The sequence below is a fragment of the Canis lupus genome, chromosome 11, assembly GCF_048164855.1.
Source record: "Canis lupus baileyi chromosome 11, mCanLup2.hap1, whole genome shotgun sequence".
In the NCBI taxonomy this organism is placed as follows: domain Eukaryota; kingdom Metazoa; phylum Chordata; class Mammalia; order Carnivora; family Canidae; genus Canis; species Canis lupus.
In genome coordinates, this window is record NC_132848.1 from 71,313,382 (window position 1) to 71,327,778 (window position 14,397).

General features: G+C 41.4%; 1 protein-coding gene across 4 annotated transcripts in view; it reads left to right on the forward strand.

The window, feature by feature from the left end:
• The window catches only part of ANXA4 (annexin A4), a 48,274-nt gene extending 34,254 nt beyond the window's left edge, over positions 1-14,020 (forward strand). For all 4 annotated transcript variants that reach the window (XM_072768679.1, XM_072768681.1, XM_072768683.1 and 1 more), the window contains exons 9-13: positions 2,614-2,707; positions 4,732-4,827; positions 5,977-6,035; positions 6,986-7,108; positions 12,956-14,020. In XM_072768679.1, coding sequence (XP_072624780.1) covers positions 2,614-2,707; positions 4,732-4,827; positions 5,977-6,035; positions 6,986-7,108; positions 12,956-13,015 — 432 coding nt within the window. In that variant the 3' untranslated portion in view covers positions 13,016-14,020. The remainder of the gene's footprint in view (positions 1-2,613; positions 2,708-4,731; positions 4,828-5,976; positions 6,036-6,985; positions 7,109-12,955) is intronic.
• The last annotated feature ends 377 nt before the right edge of the window (positions 14,021-14,397 follow it).

A 14,397-nucleotide genomic window follows, 5' to 3' on the forward strand; every position in this document is an offset into this window, starting at 1 on the left:
GAAGACACATTCCGATGAAACAAGAGCTGCACAAACAGACCGACGAGAGTGCAGTGGGAAAATAACAGGTGACGATGGGCAGATGAGGCGCGAGGAGAGCTGGCGGGAAGCTAGAGGAGCCGACCGGAGGATCTTGGGTGCAACTCTGGGCGTGAGGGTGATGAGGTATTGCCCAGGGAGCCCCGGGCCCTCCCGGCTCTAAAGTTCCAGGGTTCGGTGAATTGACTCTAAAGCAGTGAGGAACGAAGACCCAGACGAGGAGACGGAGGTCAGCCCAGCAGGTGGCCCAACGTGTCAAGTGAGGGCACCTTGAGAAATTTAACAAGCGTGCAGCTCAGGAGTGTTGACTCTGCAGAGTCTTGTGAAGCCAGTCTCCAGAACCTTCTCGCCTTGCGAGACGGAAACTCCGTACCCACTAAACCCGTTGAACGACTCCTCATCTCCCGCTCCCCGCAGCCACTGACACGATTCGGTTTCCTGAGTCTAGGAGTCTGACCTCTCCGGGCGCCTCATCCAAGTCCATCACACGGGACCCGTGTTTATGCAACTGGCTTATTTCGCTTCACGTGACGTCCGCGAGCTTCATCCTCGTCGTAGCCACGGTCCGAGTTCCCTTCCTCCTTAAGGCTGCGTGGTACCCATGCCACGCCTGCACATTGGGCTCATCCGTTCGGGTGCCAGGGGACAGTTGGGCTGCTCCTACCTTTCGGCTGTTGTGAGTACTGCTGCTGGGAGCATCCCCGTAAGGTCGGCTTTCAGTTCTTTTGACCGTATACTCAGAAGTCATGTTATTAGGTCGTACGGTAATTTTATTCTTAATTTTTTCAGGAACAGCTATAATACTGCTTTCTGTAGCAGCTGCACCGTTCTCCATCCTCAACAATCACAGGGTTCCATTTTCTCTACATCTTCGCCAACACCCGCTATTATGTTCTGTTTTGCTTTTTTTTTTTTAAATAGCAGTGAGGGGGCAGCCCTGGGTGGCTCAGCGGTTTAGTGCTGCCTGCAGCCCAGGGTGTGATCCTGGGGACCTGGGATCGAGTCCCACGTAGGGCTCCCTGCATGGAGCCTGCTTCTCCCTCTGCCTGTGTCTCTACATGTGTGTGTGTGTGTGTCATAAATAAATAAATAAATAAATAAATAAATAAATAAATAAATAAAATCTTTTAAAGAAATGAATGAATAAATAAATAAATAAATAGCAGTGAGGTGGGGCACCTGGGTGGCTCTACCTTTGGCTCAGGTCATGATCTTGGGGTCCTGGGACCGAGCCCCACATCAGGCCCCTTGCTCAGCCAGAGGCCTGCTTCTCCCTCTGCCTCTGCCTACCGCTCCCCTGCTTGTGCTCTCCCTCTCTGTCACATGAATAAGTAAGATCTTTAAAATAAGTAAAAATAAACAGCAGTGAGGAGATATGAATAGTAGCTTTGATTTATCAATAATATAGTAAAAGCAAGCAGAATTTCTGATAGTCCTACCTGTTTAGAATGTAAGCAATTACTGATGGGTCCTGGTCCTACTGTGAGACCTTCGATAGCCTCGAGCAAATCACAGATCTTTCTAGAGCAGTGTTGTCCGATGGAACTTTCCGTGATGCTGAAACTGTTCACATTGGCGTTGTCTAGGATGGGTAGCCACTAGCTAATTTTAATTAACTAAAATAAAATAAAATTTAAAATTTGACTCTTCAGTCGGACCAGCCACACGAGGCCACTGAGCTCTTGAAATGTCGCTTGTGTGACTGAGGAGTTGAATTTTAAATGTAATTTCGTTTTAGTTAGCTAAAATGTAAATAGCCGCATTTGGTTGGTGGCTACTGTACAGAAGACTGGGTCTAGGGCATTCCTTTTAGCTCTGAAAGATAGAACAGTGTGGGGCGTCTGCCTGGCTCAGTCGGTGGAGCATGTAACTCTTGATCTCAGGGTTGTGAGTTCGAGCCCCACATTGGGTGTAGAGATTACTTAAAAATAAAATCTTAAAAAAAAGAGGGATCCCCCTCCCCCAAAAAAGAGGGATCCCTGGGTGGCTCAACGGTTTGGCGCCTGCCTTTGGTCCAGGGCGTGACCCTGGAGACCCGGGATCGAGTCCCACATTGGGCTCCCTGCGTGGAGCCTGCTTCTCCCTCTGCCTGTGTCTCTGCCTCTCTCTCTTTCTGTCTCTCTCTCTCTCTGATGAATAAATAAATAAAATATTTTTTTAAAAAAGAAAAAGAATCATGTAGTCCACATATAGGGAGCTGCTGGTGCTTGCCTTGACTCCCCCATTAGTCTTTTTTGGGGGGAATGGGGAGGGGGCACAGGGAGAGAGAATCATAAGCAGGCTCCACACCCAGCAGGGAGCCGAGGCGGGGCTTGATCTCAGGATCACGACCTGAGCTGAAATGGAGAATCAGATGCTTGACCAACAGAGCCACCCAGGCGCCCCAAGGTCCCATCAGTTTTATACCTAAAGGAAAATCTTGAGTCATCGCCACTCACCACAAACAGCTCTTCCACACCCATTACCAACAAAATAAAACGAAGCCAGCTCGGCTCTTTGATGTTCTGGAAATATTTGCATGTTTCCTGGCACCTTCTCTGTGATGTTTTAAACTTGTGCTTTGTTTGGCGTCAGGACCTGTATGAGGCTGGAGAGAAGAAATGGGGGACAGATGAGGTGAAATTTCTGACTGTTCTCTGCTCCCGGAACCGAAATCACCTGTTGCATGGTAAGGCCCTTGCCTCATCTTCCAAAGACCTGAAAGACAATGAAAACTGTGTTGAATTTGCCCCCTTTACTTGGTACAAGAAACAGATCGTACTGAAGGGTCTTAGATGCCTAACCTTGGAAATGCAGGAGCGCAGCAATGTGCATGAGGGTCGATTTCTGAAAGATTCATTATGAAAACTTAGCATATACAGCGTATTCGTAGGACTTTGACATTCCTGTTTGTAGGAAACCAACCTTCATAGTCTTTTTTCTAAAGCAGCCCCGTTTAATTTTAGTTACATAAGAAAAAAATCTTCAGTACGTCAGTGAGCAATAAAATAAAATTGTGGGTTGACATTTGTTCTTATTTAATATCCAAGTTGTAAAGTTGAGAGACATGATTTCTTTAGGGAGTCTGTTGCATAAGATAAATAGTGGATAATTTCGAATTTTATTTCCTATGTGTAATGTTTCTAATTTGCTTCTGATAATGCTAGTCTTTATAATGTGCTTTTAACATCTTTGGGGGGTAAAACTGTAGAACATTTGTCGTCAGGTTTACTTTCTTATGAACAGCAATGAGGGTTTAATAAGATATTTCATCTTTTATATAAGCTCTTTAGGTCTTTATGTTGCATCATAAATTTGTCAACCTACCATGCCTTGTAATTACAATTTATAAAACCTACGGGAAATTTGAGAAGAATGAGTTCGGTAAATTGAAAACATAAAGTAACTGAAAATTACGGCACGTTTGGAAGTTGCACTTATTTCGGATATTCCACAGTGACTAAAAATAGGTGATTGCACCTGTTAAATGTCATGAGCTACCATCAGATGCACCAACTTCTGACTCAGCTCCTTGTTTCTTTGCCTTCCCTTGCCAGAGGACTAATTACATACACCTCCCCCTGGTGGATATTTTCCAGAAACGGCAGATCCTCCAAAAGATGCAAACAGCTTTGTAACAATTTTCACTTCTAGGCACAGGTCTGTTACTGGGAAGTCATAACATACCTGCCCTGGAAGACAGTCGAAGAAGCACTATTTGGATAAAGAAAACTTCATGATTTACTTACCAACCGACACTACTAGGGAGGATTCAAGTAACTAAGGTTTTATTCATTATCTTCTAGGTGCAGCGCTAAGCGCGTGATAAGCATTGCTCGCTGCGACATCCCATTGGAGCAACCATTATTTCCCATTTTACAGCCTAGAAAACTGAGGTTTAGAAGCTGTGTCCATTAGATCTTTTGATTCTAAGCAATAGACGCTGATTCCCATCTAAGTAAGAAGAAGGAATCCTACAGAATGGGACAAGAGGGGAAAGGGAAAATACTGGTGGCTCATTGAATTGGAAAGGGAGAGCCGAACATTTCCAGGAGGTACAGAAGTCAAGGCAGATCCAGGCATCTCAGGGGAAGGGGGAGTCCCATATTTTATTTGTAAGGCAGAGTCTCCCAAAGTCTTCATTGAAAATGTTGCTCCTCGAACCCCTACTGCAGACTGGCTAAGTATCTCCAAAAGGGTTCATCACATTCCAAAACACTTGTCCTAAAGTGAGAGAAAATTGTGTTACAGTCTATTTATTAGAAGATGCAACCATTTGTTATCAAACGTGACTCGGTAGTGAAGGGGGTGAAGGACTCCGGTTTGGATGAGCCGAAAGGAGGGTGAACATACAGGTGACGGCTGAGGCCACCGTCACACTCAGACGTGTTCTGCCCGTCAAGGGAACAACGAGAAAAGAACGCAAATCTCTCTAGACGTTATCCCCACTTTACATGTGAGCAAACAGGGTCCTAAACAAGGGAAAGGGCTTGCCTGCTGTCCTCCGAGACTCTCCATATATCCCTTCGTCCTCTCCTTGCACCTGTTCCTCTGGCCACACGCCTCCTGGTCCTCACTGACGTTGCTGATGTCAGTTTGCTCCTGATGTACGCCGAAGAGTAGTGAGCTCTAGAAAGATGCCCATTCTCTCCCTAAATTTTAGTTTCCTCCCTTTTGTTATTATTTATAATTCCATTTTGTTACTGTTTGTAGTGTTTGATGAATACAAAAGGATATCACAGAAGGATATTGAGCAGAGTATTAAATCTGAAACATCCGGTAGCTTTGAAGATGCTCTGCTGGCCATAGGTAAGCTGGTGGGTCGTGGGTGGGGAGCAGAGAAACAAATGTTTATAGACTTTCCTCCTTACCACTTGTTGTCATGGGGATATAGTATTTGTTTTCAGGGATTAAAAAATGCTTAAATCAGGGATCCCTGGGTGGCGCAGCGGTTTGGCGCCTGCCTTTGGCCCAGGGCACGATCCTGGAGACCCGGGATCGAATCCCACGTCGGGCTCCCTGCATGGAGCCTGCTTCTCCCTCTGCCTGTGTCTCTGCCTCTCTGTCTCTCTCTCTCTGTGTGACTATCATGAATAAATAAATAAAATCTTTAAAAAAAAAAAAAAAAAAAAAAAAAAAAAGCTTAAATCACTGATAATGAGATTTGGAATTTTTGTAAGGTCTTATTTATTTATTTGAGAGAGAGAGAGAGAGAAAGCATGAGCAGGGGAAGGGACAGAGGGAGAGGGAGAAGCAGGCTCCCCACTGACCCGCAGGATTATGACCTGAGCCCAAAACAGATGCTTAACTGCTTAACCACTTAACCAACTGAGCCACCCACGCACCCCAAGATCCAGAATTTTATTTTATTTTTTAAAATTTATTTATTAATGAGATATAGAGGTAGAGACACAGGCAGAGGGAGAAGCAGGCTCCATGCAGGGAGCCCGACGTGGGACTCAATCCTGGGACTCCAGGATCACGCCCTGGGCCGAAGGCAGGCGCTAAACCGCTGAGCCACCCAGGCACCCCAAGATCCAGAATTTTAGACAAGAACTATTATATGTGTTATTGTATTATGTAGCTTTACGTATTGTATATCCTCTGTGGTTTTGCATCTCAGTATACTGGAAAGATAATCCTAAATTAGCGGTCTCTCGCGGGTCTATGAATTGTTAGAATTAATAAAGGTTTCATATGGTACAGATAGTAATCATTTTGAAACTATATGCTGCCTTTTGCTTTAATTGCCTTTATTAATCAATTCTTCAGTTAATTGCTTTATTAATTACTTCTCCATGGCCTATGTTCATAAAACATTGTTTGGCTAAAATTTTTCCAAAAAAGCCTTCTAGAGATACAATTTCATACCTTGTAGAAACAGAGAGAACAACTGTCACTTTTTTCTCATAGATTTTATCTGTAATTTTTTAAATTTCTTTTTTTATCTCTTAACAGTAAAGTGCATGAGGAACAAATCTGCATACTTTGCTGAAAGGCTTTATAAATCTATGAAGGTAAATGGCTTCATTCTTGGCATCTGAATGACTCCAACATGTCTTGTGTCCACTGTATGTTTACTTCTGTTTCCCACACAAATTAACCAAAATTGGCCCGAGATATTCAGTTCAATCAGTGCCTGCTAATAATAATAATAATAATATTAGATAATATTTATTGAGTAGTTATAACATGTGATTGCTATTTTTAATGCTGTATACATATGGGGCAGCTGAATGGGGCAGGTGCTGTTGTAAACCCCCATTTTACAGATGAGGAAACTGAGACACAGGGAGGTATGCAGGTTGCCCAAGGTCCTCAGTGAGGAAGTAAAGGAGCAGGGATGCAAGCACTGGCGGTCTGGCTTCAGAGCCCAGGCCCCTAAATGTGCATTGTACTGTGTGCAGACCCCCTTGCTGGGAACCATGGGAGATGCAGGAGAGATCAAAAGGTAGGAAGGGGAAGGCAGGTATGGGCAAAATGCAAATACTAACAAAACAGAATGTAAGACAGTAGTTGAGGACCCAAATACATAGGAGCACAGAAAGAAGAGTATTTTTTTCTTTTCAGTATTTGTTGAGGGGGTGAGGATCAGAAGAGACTATACGGAGAAGTTGGTATATTTGAGCAGGACCTTCAAGGAAGTTTAACCTGGGAGGGTTTGATAGGGTAGGAAGGATGGTGAGGCTGGGGGGAGGGACATTGGGGGGGAGGAATCATTGCAGGGAGGCAGCAGGCTGAGAATGCAGGGTAGGAGTCCTTGGCAGGGAGTGGTCTCCTGTGGTGGGAATCCAGAGCGTTGGAGAGGGAAGTGGGGACCCCCGCACACGGGTGGGAGCAGTAGTCCCGGGCTCTCTAAGTGTGCCGCGGAGCACGTCTCCTTCAAGAGAGCCCTGCTCAGGTTGGCCGTGCTAAGCTGAGGAAGGGAGCGTCTGGAAACCAGCATGGGTCTCGTTTTCTTCCTTAGGGCTTGGGCACAGATGATGACACCCTCATCAGGGTTATGGTGTCTCGAGCGGAGATCGATATGATGGACATCCGGGAGAGCTTCAAGAGGCTTTACGGAAAGTCTCTGTACTCCTTCATCAAGGTGGGTCGGGAGCCCGGCCTCGCCCCGGGAAAGCCCTGAGGAAAGGAAGGGTTGGAACGGGGCGCTCGGACCCTTCTCGGCTGCCCCCCGCCAAGCTGGTCCTTCCGGTTTCAATCTCTGCCAGGCTGGAGGCTGGAAATGTCTGCCTTCCAAAGGCAGCGATTATTTCATGTTGAGCTCAGACAGAGAAAGGGGAGATACAGATGGGAGGGAGGGAGGGAGAGAGAGAGAGAGAGAGAGAGAGAGGAGGGCGGGAAGGAGCAGAGGGGGAGGGAGAAGCAGCCCCCCGCTGCGCAGGGAGCTCTGGGCTGCTGGGCTGGGCCTCCGGGACGATGACCTGAGCCCAAAGCAGACACTTAACTGACCCAGCCACCCAGGCGCCCCAAGACAGAGTAGATTTTAATGAATACTCTTACGAGTGCAATTTCCTGGGGCACCTGGGCGGCTCAACTCAACCGAGTTGAGCGTCTGCCTTAAGCCCAGGGCCTGATCCTGGAGACCCGGGATCGAGTCCCACGTCGGGCTCCCCGCATGGAGCCTGCTTCTCCCTCTGCCTGCGTCTCTGCCTCTCTCTGTCTGTGTCTCTCGTGAATAAAGAAGTAAAATCTTTAAAAAAAAATTTTTTTAAAGAGTGCAATTTCCTTGTCCGCCTGCTTACGGTGACCACTACACAGCTAAATCAGTCTTCCGGAACCCTCTTCAGCGCCAGCTGAGATCTGCCAAACATGGGAAGGCACGTTAGCTACCCTGGATTGCTGCCTTTCTCTACCTGGCAGCAGACTGCCAGGCGTGACGACAAATGATTCCCATCCCTCAAAACCCCTCATTACTGGGATTTGGCTTCCTGGGGAAGCCAGAAGGGCCTCATGAATATGAAGGCAAGACCCACTTCCCTATAGGAGCTGATGTTGCCTGCACAGCTGACTTCAAATCTGGATTTGATCCATGAATTAAGTATTCTGAATCCTACACCGAGCTTGCAGGGTGTAATTATGAGGTGATTTGAGCTGCTAAGTTTGTTACTGTGTATACAAAGCATTTAGGAACCTGTTTCTATTTCTGGACAGTCTGTGAGGTAACTATTTTGCAGAGCTGAAATAGAGCTAGCTTTAAGTAAAATACTTTTAAGATTCAGGGATGACCAGTAGGGAAGTTATGGGTAAAATGTATTTATAATATATACTATAGAGTCAATATCTCTATGTGAAGAGCTTCTACAAAACACTAAGAAAAAGGAGAAAAATCCAAAAAGAAAACATGCATTTCATGAAAAAATGAAACACTTAACAGACATTCTAAATATAGAGTGTTTAATCCAAATAATGTACGATAAATTACAGGTAAAAACAAAGCACCACCTTTCACCTAATACCTTAACAAATTTTATTTTATTTTTTTTAAGATTTTATTTATTTATTCATGAGAGACACAGAGAGAGGCAGAGACACAGGCAGAGGGAGAAGCAGGCTCCATGCAGGAAGCCCGATGTGGGACTCGATCCAGGGACCCCGGGGTCACATCCTGAGCTGAAGGCAGACACTCAACCACTGAGCTAGGCAGGTACCCGCACCTTAACAAATTTTAAAAAGATCCTAACCAGCATTGAGAAGAGCTTGGGGAAAATTCACCATCTCTTGTGGAAAGACGGACTGTAAATTGGTCTAACTTTTCTGGGAGGCAGTTTGGCAATAAATGTTTGGGTATTTTGGCAAATGACGTTTATTTATTTTATTTTCTAATATTTTATTTATTTATTCATGAGAATAAATGCTCCATGCAGGGAACCTGACGTGGGACTCGATCCCAGGACTATGGGATCACGCCTTGAGCTGAAGGCAGACGCTCAACCGCTGAGCCACCCGAGCGTCCCTGTTTATTTTAGAGAGAGTGAGAGAGTGAGTGTGATTTGGGGGAGGGGCAGAGGGAGAGGTAGAGAGAAAGAGAGAGAGAGAGAAAGAGAGAGAGGCAGACTCCTGCTGAATGTGGGACCTGACGCAGGGTTCAATCTCATGACCCTAAGATCCTGACCTGAGCCAAAATCAAGAGTCTGACACCCAACTGACTAAGCCACCCAGGCGTCCTGGCAATAAATGTATAAAAAATAAACTATACCTTGGGGCACCTGGGGGCTCAGTGGTTGAGCATCTGGCCTTGGCTCAGATTGTGATCCCAGGGTCCTGGGATCGAGTTCCGCATCAACCTCCTCACAGGGAGTCTCCTTCTCCCTCTGCCTGGGTCTCCGCCTCTCTCTGTGTATCTCTCATGAATAAATAAATAAAATCTTTAAAAAATAATAAACTATACCTCTTACTTAGCTATTATATGTTTAGGAATTTCTTTAGAGAAAATAATAAATTAAAAGTGCACTAATCCAGAGGATTGGAGAAAATATTTGGAAGTCACATTTAACTAGAGTTTACTATCCAGAATATGTAAAGTGTTTCTACAACTCAACAAGAAGACAAACAACCCAATTTAAAAATGACAGAGGGGGCTCCCTGGGTGGCTCAGCGGTTTGGCACCTGCCCTTGGCCAGGGCATGATCCTGGGGTCCCGGGATCGAGTCCCACATCGGGCTCCCTGCATGGAGCCTACTTCTCTCTCTGCCAGTGTCTCTGCCTCTCTCTCTGTGGGTCTCTCATGAATGAATAGATAAAATATTTTTTTAAAAAATTTTAATTAAATGAAAATGATAGGATTTGAATAGACATTTCTCTAAGGAAGATAAACAAGTGGTCAATAAGCACATAAAAAAGATGCTCAACATCATTAATCGTGAGGGAAATCCAAATCAAAACCACAATGAAATACCACTTCATACCTACTAGGCTGACTATAATTTTAAAAAACAAAGCCAGAAGATAACAAATGTTGGGAGGACATGGAGAAATTGGTATTTTTGTGCATCGCCAGCGTGGATGTACAATGGTGCAGACACTGGGAAAAACAGTTTGGCACTTCCTCAAAACGTTAAACATTAAAAAAAAATTGTTAAGTGTAGAATTACCCTATGACCCAGCAATTCCACTCCCAGCTATATATACTCAAAAGAAATTAAAACAGGGACTCTGTGCACACCAATGTAAACATTATTCATAATAGCAAAAGCTGGAAACAACCTAGGCATTCAGCAACAGATGAATGGATACACAAAGTGGGGTATATTCGTGTACCCAAAAAGGAATGACTTTTCGACATATGGGTGCACTTTGGAAACACGCCAGACATAAGAGGACAAATACTATATGATCCTATGTACTTATATGAAATATTTAGAATAAGTAAATTCATAGGACAGAGAGTAGATTAGAGGCTATGGAGGGTGGGGAGGAGGAAAGAAATGGAAGGTTCCTGGTTAGTGGTGACAGACTTGGGAAGATGAAAAGGTTTTGGAAATAGATGAAAAGGATTTTAGTGATGATGGTTACACAACAATGTGAATATAATTAATGCCTCTGAATTATACACTTGAAATGGTTAAAGTGCTGGGGCGCCTGGGTGGCTCTGTTCACTAAGCATCTGCTTTCAGCTCAGGTCATGATCCCAGGGTCCTGCTCAGCAGGGAGCCTGCTCCTCCCTCTGCTCCTCCCCCTGCTCATGCTCACTCTCAGTCTCTCAAGTAAATAAATTAAAAAATCTTTTAAAAAATGGTTAAAATGACATTGTTATATATATATTATCATAATAATAAAGATTTGTGAAAGAATTTAAATAAAATTGTTTTGTGAAATGTGAAAAAGTCAACTAAATATTGTATTGTATCATAGAATTATTTATATTTACATTACTTTATATTTTTATATTTGTATAAATTATATGGCATAGACTTACGGCACATAATTCATTATATATTATTATTTTTGATAACCAATAGGGGATGATTCAAATAAATTATGGAAAATTTATACGATGTAATACTATACAGGCACTCTAATGATGGGGCACAAAAATATTGGCTGGCTTGGGCAACATCACTATAAATATATTTATATTATATTTGTAATATATAAATACGTAAGTATATATGTGTACACACACAACACTGGAAAATATTAGAAATAAAGAATACATTGCTCATTTAATAACAGCTGTCAGAAGAACCAGAACAGAAATATAAAATATGTCAATAATAAATATGTTATAAAATAATCCCTCAGGCTATATAAAAAAGTAAAATCCTAGTCTCTGCTGTTTATAAGGAACAACTAAAACATAGTGACAGATGAGTGACTTTAAAAAAAGGCAGCTTACATTTGACAATATAAAAAAGAAAGGGATTACCCTACCAGGAAAAAGAAGAATTTGAGGAGAAAAAGCATTAAATAGGAAAAAATGGATGACTTTATACATATTTTTAAAGATTTTATTTCTTTATTTGAGAGAGAGAGCAGGAGCAAGAGAGCACAGTGTGGGGGGGAGGCACAGTGAGAGGGAAGTGTGGGGCCCAACATGGGGCCCAACGTGGGGCTTGATCACAAGACCTCCAGACCGTGACCTGAGCTGAAGGCAGATACTCAAGACTGAGCCACCCAAGCGCCCAAGATCACTTTATATTAAGAAAAGTATTCACAACAAAGATTAAATTGTCATGAAACTTTAGGTACCAAATAAGTATTGCATTCAAATCTATAAGAAATTTGAAGCTCCAAAAGACCTTGATGGCCACAGTAGGCCAGATAGAGTTTAACAAACACAGCCTCGTTCTTTGGCAGATTGATGAGGCAAAGCATAAACAAGGATATATAAGATTTATCTTAAAAGATATGTATTAAACTTTGAATCCTATAGACAGAGGTTCCATCTTTTCTCTCTTTCTTTCTTTCTTTTCTTTCTCTTTTTTTAAAGATTTATTAAAAAAATAAAATAAATAATAAAAATAAATTTAAAAAAAGATTTGTTTATTTTAGAGAAAGAGAGAGTGTGCAGGAGGGAGAGGCAGAGGGAGAGAGACAAGCAGACTCCCTGCTGAGTGTGGAGCCCAATGCAGGGCTCAGTCTCATGACCCTGAGATCATGACCTCAGCCGATATCAAGAGTAGGACTTTTAACTATCCCAGGCACCCAGGCGCCCTGGCATTCCCTCTTTTCTAGTGCCCATGAAGCACAAACAAAAATTGATCTAGTAATTAGACCATAAAAATTATATGTAGAAATTACAGCACCTTTCTGGAAAGCTATTTTGCAACACATATTGAAAGGGTTAGGAAAATACATGATCATAAATCTGGTAATTCCCATTTTATGAAAATTTTATCCTGACTCATCAAGAAATGCACAAAAATTCAACCATAATTGCTTATTGCAGCAGTGTTTATAATAGTGAAAAACTGGAAACAAGAAATACCTAACAGTGGGGGAGGGTGATCTAATAAATTATGTTACTTGTATACAATGGAATACCTTTTAATCATCAAAGAATGACGTTGTAGGAGAATATCTAATAAATTAAAAGAGTCTACTTATGTAAAAAAAAAAAAAAAGAAAAAAGAATACAGAACACTCTAGGGCGATCACACAGGAATCTATACATATAGAAAAAAGTCTGTAAGGATATGCACACACCAAAGTGTGAGGAATAGTAATCTCTAGATGGTGGAATTAGGATTTTTATCTTCTTTTAGGTCTTTATTCTCAACATTGAACATGTATTATTTTTTGCAATTAAAAAAATAACACATATTCTTAAAAAAACAAAAAAACAAAAAAACACCTTTCTGGAAAAAGCCAGAGAATATTTAAAAAGTTAACACTCTGAGTTAACAGAGTTAACACTCTGATGACTCTGAGCTGTGAATTCCATGTTAAAAGCCATTTTTTCTGACTGTATCTTTGCTTCCCTTGTTCCCAGGGTGACACATCTGGAGACTACAGAAAGGTTCTGCTCATTCTCTGTGGAGGAGATGATTAAAATAAAATCCAAGAAGGAAAGGAGGATTCCCAACACTTTGAAATTTTTTTTAACTTCGTTTTTCTACACTGCTATTAGCATTATCTCAGAATGCTTATTTCCAATTAAAACGCCTACTGATGCTTCCTAGGATACATACAGACTGACTCTTATTATTCATCAGCAATTACTCATTATGATGCTTTAAAGCTGTACTTGCATTTCAAAGCTTATAAAACCTAAAAGGAGATTTAAAATTAGAAATAAAAATGTACTCCACCTTTTAAACAGATTTCTTCCTCATCTGTGTTTCACAGAAATTGGAATGTATTAAATTTATTTCATGATTTTGGTGAAAAACTATTGAAATGGAAGATTGAAAGATTATTCTAAAATCACTCTCTGCTTCCCTAGTTCTGATTTCAAAGTGACTAATAATTTCTTGATTTGAAATTGTGAGTATCTAGTTCATAAGACTATCTATCCAATTTGCTATTTTGCATGATCATACTTTGAAGACATCCAATAATCTCCTTTGTTTAGATTTTGTCTGTACTGTTAGTTAATCTACAAACGTTTGCATTGGAGACTTCCTTCCTCACATCTTATGTTAAGATTACTACTCTCTCCGGGTTGAAGTATACCAAAAATCAGCCAGCTTTCTGACAAATTAAATTCTAGGTGTGGTGATATAGATTATATATGTGTGATTAACAAACATAAATGCTGAACATTCCATGTTGTTATGGTTAATATCTTAATCTAGCTGGAAGATGAATGGAAAAAAGTGTGCAACTAGGTTTTTTTTTTTTTGTGATGGTATAATGTTCTGAATTTACTTAAAGGAATTCTTTTTGTGCTAAAAATAATTTAAAAAATATTTTTCAATTCTGTTAATTTGTAGTAATTTACGTTTGCATGTGCCTTTCAACTCTAGAATTATTCTGAAGTTGTACTTGATTTTAATCAAAAGTTCAGTTTGTATACATGGAAAAATAATTTTAATAAAATATGGTATCTTTAAAATGAGGTGTATTCTTTCTGTAATTGACTTTTCCACCTCTGAGATTTTTCACCATGGACCCTAAAAGGAGAGGTCTTTAAAAAGCTTGTATCGCTCAGTTTCTATTAGAAACTACAACATTAAGAAAAAAATAATATATTTAGTCTTATGTGCACTCACTGCTATAACACTAATGTTCACATACACCAAACACTAATGATATAAAATAATGTATTAATTTATTCTCCAGAAATGAGTGATGCTCTCTGTTCTACTAAATAGAACATTTGAATTAAGTGAGAATAACTGCCTTCTTTGTTCACTCTATAATATCTATTGTATTTTGATAGATGAATTTTTTTTTCAATTTGTTTCTACCTGCCCATTATAAATGCCTGAG